Source organism: Oryza sativa, chromosome 1 (genome assembly GCF_034140825.1).
Source record: "Oryza sativa Japonica Group chromosome 1, ASM3414082v1".
NCBI lineage: Eukaryota > Viridiplantae > Streptophyta > Magnoliopsida > Poales > Poaceae > Oryza > Oryza sativa.
Genome location: NC_089035.1, coordinates 42175015 through 42184523, shown reverse-complemented (window position 1 = coordinate 42184523; position 9509 = coordinate 42175015). Strand labels below are relative to the sequence as shown.

At 46.6% G+C, this 9509-nt stretch overlaps 1 protein-coding gene across 1 annotated transcript; it reads right to left on the bottom strand.

The window, feature by feature from the left end:
- Window positions 1–6674: 6674 nt before the first annotated feature.
- LOC9272697 (glucan endo-1,3-beta-glucosidase, acidic isoform) lies at window positions 6675–7811 on the bottom strand. Its single transcript, XM_015784802.3, has 2 exons — window positions 7157–7811; window positions 6675–6772 (listed from the first exon to the last, which is right to left on the bottom strand). Exons 1-2 carry the CDS (start codon window positions 7671–7673, stop codon window positions 6675–6677), a joined length of 615 nt encoding a protein of 204 aa, XP_015640288.2. The 5' UTR covers window positions 7674–7811.
- Between the last annotated feature and the right edge of the window lie 1698 nt (window positions 7812–9509).

Below are 9509 nucleotides of genomic sequence, written 5' to 3'. Positions count from 1 at the left end.
GTCAGATGCTGCATCGGATCGACATAGCAGCTACTGAAAGCTCTTGCTCGTATGCATCCTTAAAATTAACTGTAAACTAAAAATAAGCTAGCTTCAAGCAGAGCAGTAGAAATAATCAATCAGTAATAAAGTGTGCAGCACGTATGGTGTGCCTGCGATTCTCAAATTCCAGAATTAATAGTGTATTATGCCATGAGTAAAGTGAAGAAAATGTTTTTTTCCCTAATCGACAATGAATCAGTGCATGAACAATTGAGCGCGACTTATATGTTCATGAGGAGACTATTTTGATCCTCGAGAGGATGTCACATCCTTATTTGCATTCTACTCAAATGATTATAAAAAAAATAAGAAGATGTATTAACATGTGATATATCACTACACAAACATGCAAGTTCAAATTCAACTTCTATATCTCGCAACGAAAAAAAGAAGTCCTCTATTTTGCTTGAAGGTTCATTTACGGCGCGGTGTGATAACTGCAAGGACCATGGTATCTTTGAGGTTTATTTTTAAACATGGTACAAACGCATACGTTCACAAACAGTGAAGAGAAGGAATGCAATTAAATTCGAGGGTACAAAAATTTCAAGGTGTAATCATGAAGAACAAAATATGAGCCACCAATGCAATTTACAGTACCACTGGTATTCTAGCGAAGCAAGTTTATGCGATTGTAGATATGCAATTTTCTCAAGTTGGGTGTACTGTTAAATACTACTAATGGATAAGAATTTCCATGCAGCGGCAGAACACAAATGGATGTCCCGTTCTTTTCTCCAACAAGAGTTGGATGAAGATTAAGATTCTCGTTGCAATTTTCGTGCGAAAACTTTCTATATGAAAGTTTCTCTAAAATATCATATTAATCTATGTTTCAAGTTTGTAATAATTAAAATTCAATCAATCATACGTTAATACCATATCGTTTTGCGTAAAAAAACTTAATCTTCATCTTCAAGAGAAAAGAACACCACACCAGGAAAACATAGGTGAGTTTCCATGTTTCGTGGAATATTTTAGCTCCAGCAAGGCGTTGTTTGTGTAGAAAAAATGGGAGGAAGACGACGAGTTAGGGCAACTACAAGTAGTAAGCTTGCGTTGGATTTTTATACCTAGGTGGTAGAAAGAGAAGTATGAGAGAGAAACGTCGTCGATTAATTTGTCGACGGTCATGCACGGGCACCAATGCTCCTATCGCTGGCTTGGCGCCTTCCTATCGACGATATCGTCGACTGATAAAGAAATTAGCATGAACGGGCTTCCCTGATTGGCTTGGATGAAAGAGAAAAGGGGAATAGGTGAGAGACAAAATAATTAAGCGATGATGATATAAATGCTGTAGGCCTGTAGTGGATAACTATTGTATTTAGAGTAAATTTCACAAAACTATAGATACTATGACCAAACTATCACAGAACTACAGATTTAAGGAGTTGTATTATAAAACTACACATTTAGCACCAAATTTATCACAAAACTACACATTTAAGATGAAGTGTCACAAAACTACACGTTTAGTAACTAAATTATAATAAAACTACAGGTTTAGAACCAATTTAATTACAAAGTAATAATGTTTATAGCTCCACCATAACAATAGTGCTAGGGATTTAAACTCTAAAAGTTGTAGTTTTGTGATAAGTTCAATATTAAATATGCATTTTTGTGATACTTAACCTAAAATTTGTAGTTTTGTGATAAATTTGGTGCTAAATGTGTAGTTTTGTGATACAACTCCTTAAATCTGTAGTTTTGTGATAATTTGGTCAAAATACCTGTAGTTTTGTGAAATTTACTCAATGGATTAATATAATTTTTAAAGCAATTTTCGTATAGAAAATTTTTACAAAGAACACACCGTTTAATAGTTCAGGAAGTGTGCGTGGGGAAATCGAAACAAACTCACTCACAATCTCTGCTGCCGAAGGCTAAGGTTGCGGGATATAGGAATTGGACTGAGGCAATTGAGTGAGTTCAATTAGACTTTTACCACGGCATAGCGATGGCTACTATCCAAATTCTAATGGGCCCAATTATGATGGCCCAATGTTAGTTTACGATTTGTGGGCCTAATCGGATCGTTGCGTTTGTCCGGGAATCGGTTTATCTGGACCGTAAACTTCAAATCCAACGGTTCACAGAAACCCGACGGGATAGGGTCGTTACAATGTCCGCAAGTTGGCGCGCAGCTCACCTCCTCTCGCTCCTTGCGCTTTTCGGGCCGCCGGCGGCGGCCGGAGCTAGCTACACCACGTGTGAAGGTTATTTTTACTCTGAGAAGGTAGAGAGATTCTACCTATTGCATTAATGATGGGTCAAAATGATACAAACATTCCTAAGTAGGCTGCCAAACGGTGAAAAGGTAGACAAATACTGAAAAATAGAAGTGTAACGAAAAGGTAAGAAAAGATAGAAAAAAAAGGAAAAGGAATAAGTGAATAACAGAGAAAACGGAGAGAAATCTTAGAGAAATCAATAAAAAACTGGTTCTCTTGTCTCAGTTTAGCTTGTTAATCCAGTGGCGGATTCGCACACGATGGCTTGCTTTGGACACGAAAACCCCCATCCTACCGAAAACCACCTCCAAACTATCAACTTAACTACGGCGACGAGAGGGAGACGGCCGGGCTTCCGCCATCAGACGGAGCTGGTATTATTTCCTTCTCGATCGATCTCGCATGTCGAGCTGACGAAAGAACCGGAAGCGACTACCGTCGGGTGCCTCGTGGAGAGGAGGTAAAATCGGGTGCTGACGTCAGCATACGTGTAAAAACAATTTAAACTATTTTTTCTCTTAAATTATTTATCATGATTTAATCAAAATCATGATCTGATTGCACAATTAAATTCGTTGCAATTAAATCTTCAAAACAAAACCACACATGGATATATTCCAACGGATTTTTTTATCTTATTATTGAATTATTTTCAAATTGTCGACAGTGGGTACCCGTAGACCGGATATAGAGGGTATTGGGGTACGCTGGTACGAGGATCTACGTAGTACGACATCAAGCAAACAGAAAACAAGAATTATACTGGTTTAGACCCCTTAGCAGGTAATAGCCCTAATCCAATTGGTATGGGATTATATAATGGAAACCACAGATTACAGAAGGAATAGCGGAACTCGATAATACCGACGAGATCGTAGTCGAGTTGGTTCGACTAGATCACACGGCGACTTGGCTCCTGTAGGCTCCGGCTTCGTAGGCTGTGGTGGATGTGTTGGCGGTGTGATTCGATGCCTTACGTCCTGCCGAGGGGTCCCTTTTATATCGCGGGTCAGTTGATCTCCAAGTAGGACTCGGAGATATCAGACCCCTCACGATATGGCAAATACCCAATCTTGTCTGAGTAGGACTCCTTCCATCTGTGGATTCCGCTTCTATCTCGTGATAGATTTCTTTAACGCATACAAGGACTATCCGTATACGCGCGGGTATGCCATATCAATATACAACGCATATCTAAGGATAGAGGGTATACCTTATCCGTAACCCTGACAGTAGCCCCCAACTTCTGCTTAAATGAACTCATGTAACCAATCGTGACTTCTGATGTCGGAATCGTTGTCGTTCTCATCTGATCGATCTCGGTGTGAGAACCGTAGAGACGAAGAGTTATCGACAATGCCGTATGAAGTTCAATGGTCATGAATGAATTTAAATTGAAGTCTAAAAACTACCACACGTAACGGACCCAGAATTTTCCGGCGGCAATCTCTCTCCTTTCCTTGGAATACGCACCGTCGGTAGTGCGGTTATTTAAAGGGATTTTGGGGATCCATTTTGAAGTCCGTTTGCCAAAGAACTCTCAAGTCTTCAAGCGCCCTTCGTCATCTCCGCTCCTGCAGAGAAAACCCTAGCCTGCTTCTTTCGCTTTACTCTCCGGCGATCCTCCGGCAGCGATGGATCTCGACAAGTCCACCTCCACCACCGCGTCCCTGAAGAAGTTGCAAGATGACGGCGCCTTCCTGGTCGCGGGACCATGCAGAGGGAGTTAGGAGGTATTGAACCCGAACCCATCTTGGGCCGTATGGTTGCGGTCGAAGATTACATTTCTTGCGGTTTTCTTCCTCCGCCTTCCAAATTTCTTCTTCTTGTCTTGAACTTTTATGGCCTTTCTTTGCTTCACCTGAACCCCAACTCCATCGCATTCCTTAGTATTTTCTCCTATCTTTGCGAGGCCTATATTGGGGTAGAGCCCTTCCTTGATCTTTTCCGTTTTTACTATGAGTTGCGCTGGATGGAATCCAATAGGGTATCCGGATGTGTTGGATTCCGACTTTGGGATCGCCTGAAGTCGCGTTACATCCCCTTCCAGTGCCCCTCTTCTCGTAGCAAATGGCGGGCGAGATGGTTCTATCTTCAGATAGAAAACTCGGATCCCGTCCTTGTTGTCCCGGAAGAACAACCAGACAAAATCCCAGAGTGGACCGCCAAACCTGCCCTGACTCCCTCCCTTCAGTCTTTCATCAACATCATCGATAACCTCCGAACTCGAGGGTTGTCGGGGTATGAAGTCGCTGCCGACTTCATAAGTAGACGGATCCAACCGCTCCAGGCCCCCGCCCATCCGGCCTTTGATTACTCGGGGCCAGAGGACACGACCCGGGTCTCTCCTCGGGGTATTTTTTTTCTTGTATTTCGGATTTTGTCCTGGATATGTCTGTTTCTCCCGACTTATCGAGTTTCTGTTCTCGATCTACAGGTCTGGACAGTGACACCATGAACCGCCGCGTCGGCCAGGTGATGATCAGCGCTGCCTCGACGGCGAGCGACATCCCGATCCCCCTTTGCGAGAAGGGTCCGGCTGAACACGAGGCTGCGATCAACGTGAGTGTACTCGATGTATCCTTTACATCTTCCTCCCCAGGATCGCGTCGTGACTTCATGTTATGCAGGCTCTCCCTCTGACGGACGTCATCGGGCCACTTATGGACCACTAAGCGGCAGCGTCCTTGAAGGAGGGCGTCACCAAGGAGGCGTCCGACATTGCTGCTGCTACCATGAGTGGCAGCAATGTTCCGAAGAAGGGGAGGAAATTCTCCTCTGTACTCGGGACCTATCGGAAGGCGCCAAGCCCGGTGGTAAGCCTCTCTTGTTCTTTAGCATGTAGTCGGAATGATTTAGCCTCACATCATCCTATCTCACTTAGGCCTCGGACGCGTCTCCTCCACCTCAGCGAAGGCAGAGGCTTGTGACGATCGGCAAGAAGTAAGTGGATATTTTTTGAAGTTTTTTCATTCACAAAGTCCTGATTAACTAGCTTCATGAAAGAGAGGAAACTCTTCGCAGGGCGGCACGGGCGAAGCCGGCGCAAGGCGGGACTGGTTCGACTTCCAGCACGTCCCCTGCAGCGACTTCGACAGATGTCGTGGTCGCTACTAAGGACCGGGAGGTGACGCCGAGTAGCCTCGCCGTCGGCCTTGTGCCTGCTCGGGGCCCGCCTGCCGATGCCCTCACCTGGGGGGAGCTCCAAGCAGAGATGGAGTGCATCCTCCAGGCCGGTGCTCGCAGCGTAGGCTGCGAGATCGAGGAGGCCAAGGCAGCGGCGTCGTCGGCGAACCAACGCGCCGACAAGCTAGCGCGTGAACTGGCGGAGGCCCGCGAGGACCTCCTGAAGATGAGGGGGCTGGTGGCCGGCAACGAAAGGTAGCGACAAGGGCTCGAGCACCGGATGTCGGAGCTCGAGAACAACTTGTCAGAGATCCGCGGCTCGCTACGGGTATCTTACACCGGCCTACACCAGCTCGCCGGGTAGTGCGGCGTCACGACCACCATCCCGGCGAACCCTGACGAGTTCTCGCTGATGTCCTCGCTCGCGGAGCTAGCTACGGCAATGGAGGAGATCCCCTCCAAGCATGCGGCTAGGATCGGTGAGGAGACGTCCAACGGGATCTACACCAGGGCGTGCCACGTCCTCGCGTGCGTAAGGCCGGCGCATCCCGACTTGGACCTGAGGAGGGCTCTGGACCAGGAGGCCGCCGATGACGCGTGCAAGGGCGTGATGGAGGAAGTCGGAGATTTGGGGGAGTCTGTCCTCCCCCTTTTGAATAGTAGGATTTTATTTTCCTTGTACTCCTTAATTAACATGCTGTAAAAACTCTCAATGGGCTTGAACTGCTTCTATCCATACAGTCATCTTTCCTTGTCTTCTTAGCATGTAATTCCGAGTATTTTATTGTCGTTATAGGGATGTTCATGTTGAGAATGTCCAGCAGCGCGGGCACCTTGACTAAACAAGCTTACCACATCATGCTTAAATTAAATGACAGATAGCCTATCCAAAACATGCAAGTGTTACGTATATATACGTAACAGTTTATTCGATCAAATCCAAACATGCAACTGGAACTTACGTACTCCCTCCGTCCCACAATATAAGGGATTTTAAGTTTTTCCTTACAACATTTGACCACTCGTCTTATTTAAATTTTTTTGGCAAATATAAAAAACGAAAAGTTCTGCTTAAAGTACTATAGATAATAAAGTAAGTCACAAATAAAATAAATAATAATTTCAAAAAATTTTGAATAAGACGAGTGATCAAACGTTACAAACAAAAACTCAAAATCCCTTATATTATAGGACAGAGGGAGTACTATATAGTCGTTGCTTTCCTCATCGATGTCCTTAATTGTATGGAGCCTGTAAGTGCTGTTCTCTTTAGAAATTAATGGTGTAGGCCGGCGACTGATCCGGGTTGAAGAGGCCGAAGTGCTTCTCGGTGTCGGCGCCTTTCTTGTCGTACTCGTTGAACATTGGCGGGAACTGTTTTAACAGCTCAATCGAGTGGACGTCCACCCGTTTATTGTATGTCATGTAAATGGTTATGAAAAAATTAAAAAAATATGAACAAGATAGATAAATATGTAATATATCACTCCACAAACATGCAAGTTAAAAATCAACTTCTACAAATTCTAACAAATATAACAAACAAGACTCAAATTAATATATGTATATTTACAGTTAAATTTTTTTATTTTTGGTACAACTTGTAGAAGTTGAATTTGAATTTGCATGTTTGTGAAGTGATATATTACATACTGATCTATCTTGTCAATTTTTTTAAAAATATTTCGTAACCATTTAGTTGACATGCAGTAAACGGGTGGACGTCCACTCAAGCTATTAGAATCCATCTCCGAAAATGTAGATCTCGATTCTCCCGGCCCTCTTGGGCGTCCCCTGCCCGACGTGTTTGATCAGGTTCTGGTTGTACGTCTGCGCGTTGCTGGCGCTCGCCGCCGTGCCGCCGGCCGACGGCCACCCGCTCTCCGACACCACGATCGGGACGCTCCCGGCGCCGGCGCTCTCCAGCGCGGAGTAGAACGTGTCGACGATGGCGTCGAACTGGTTCTGGTAAGCCTTGCTGCCGTCCGGCACCACCGTGCCCGGCGACGTGAAGAGCGCGTAGTTGATGTCGTCGATCTGGGCCCGCAGGTTGCCCACGTAGGCGAAGTAGGGGTAGACGTTGGCCATCAGCGGCGCGCCGGTGCTCGCCAGGTACTTCGCGATGGGCGTCATGTACGAGGTCGCTTCGGGGGAGAACATGCCATTGGACGGCGGGTACCCGGCGAGCACGCCCTTCTGGGACACCGACACGGACACCTTGATGTTGCTGAGGCCGGCAGCGGAGAGCGCGCTGTTCATGTTCTGCATGGCCGGGAGGACGTTCTGCGTGTTGCCGCTCTCAACCTCGTTGCCGACGGCGATGTAGCGGAAGTTGACGCCCGGGTAGACCTGGACGTTCTGCTTGACCCAATTGGCCACGGCGGAGGGGTCGGAGGCGAACGCGGAGAGGTTCTCGTTGGCGACGCCCATGGTGAGGGCGATGTTTGAGCCGGTTATATGTATGAAAGATTTTCCTAGACACTAGACCAGATTGTTTTCAAACGGACCATAAGTGCAACCGCACAGAAAAATAAAGGACGAGCATCAGGGCGTCGCCCGCACAGAAAAATCTATTTTCGTGTGCGGGTCATTTAACAGGCCCGCATGCGAAAATAAGCCTATTTTTTTATGTGGGCCTGTTAAGTGACCCGCACACGAAAATAACCCACCCCACACGCTGGCAACCTTATCCTCTCCTGTCACGGGCGAGCGCTGCCATTAATTTCCTCCCCACATCCTCCAATCCTCCCTCTCCCGCTCCCTCTCCTCCTCCCCATCCCCTTCTCGGCGACGCCGGCGCCCTCGGTTAGGGCGGGGGAGGCGGCGGCATCGATGGCGGCGGCAGCATTGGCGGGCGTCGTGGCTGCATCGGCGGCGGCATCAGCGAGTGCGGCGACGACATCGGCGGGCGCCGCAGCGACATCAGCGGTGGCATCAGAGGGCGTTGCGGCGGCATCAGCGAGTGCGGCGGTGGCGACCGTGGGGACGGCGGTGGCGGGCCTCGGGCAAGGCAGCGATGACGACGGTGGTGGCGGTGACATCGACGACGGGCCTCGGGCAAGGCAGCGACGACGGCGGCGGCGGTGTTAACGGCGGCTAGGTTAGGGTTTGCGGGTTGATTTTGTTTTTTTTTTTTGGTTTCGGTTTTTAATTTTCCCGTGCGTGCGGCGCCCGCACGCGAAAATCGATTTTCACGTGCGGGTGTGTCACCCGCACGAAAAAATCGGGATTTTCACAGACGCACACTTCCAGACGGGTAGAAGCTCCGCACGTAAAAATCAATTCCACCTGCACGCAAAAATCATTCATGTAGTAGTATATATACTACCTCCGTTTTTTAATAGATGACGTCGTTGACTTTTTCTCACATGTTTGACCATTCGTCTTATTCAAAAAATTTACGTAATTATAATTTATTTTGTTATGAATTGTTTTATCACTCATAGTATTTTATGTGTGATTTATATCTTATACATTTACATAAAATTTTTGAACAAGACGAATGGTCAAACATGTGAGAAAAGGTCAACGGCGTCATTTATTAAAAAACGGAGGTAGTATATACTTACCTTTAGGAGTGACCGCAAGTACTCCAAGGACCAGTGCCAGTGTTAAAATGGAAGCAACACCATGCTTTGCCATCTTTGTTTGCAGGCACAGGTAGGCTTTGGATGCGCCGCCTCTCTCGATCTAGATACGACGCCTCTCTCCTCTCTAGGGTTAGCCTCTCTCCTTTTTAGAGTTAGCCAGTTAGTGATTTAGGGACTTGGGTTGGGCTGGGAACTTGGGGAGGAATTATGGACTATTTGGATGGGCCTTTTTAACTTCAGAAATTCCGACAAACTTTCCGGAATTTTTCCGACCGATTCTGAGTTCCGACGGAAACTGCTATTATCATATTCAATTCCGTTTCCGAAAAATTATTTCCGTTTCCGATTCCGTTTCTGAGAAATTCCGAAAAAATTCCGACCGGCTGATTCCGTTTCCGAAAATAGGTCCGGAATCTGGAAAAATTCCAAACCATTTTCACCCCTACAGGTAGCTATAGCTAGTTGTTAAGGAGCCTGCTGACCACTTTGCATGCCGATGCAATGTAACAAAAGC

What these genes read in the sequence shown, in the direction of transcription:
- LOC9272697 (XM_015784802.3), bottom strand. Translation starts at nt 7,673, where the DNA reads ATGCAGAACATGAACAGCGCGCTCTCCGCTGCCGGCCTCAGCAACATC. An exon ending in AATCGAGATCTACATTTTCG is followed by an intron (nt 6,773 to 7,156) that starts GAGATGGATTCT and finishes AACAGTTCCCGC; the next exon opens with CAATGTTCAACGAGTACGAC.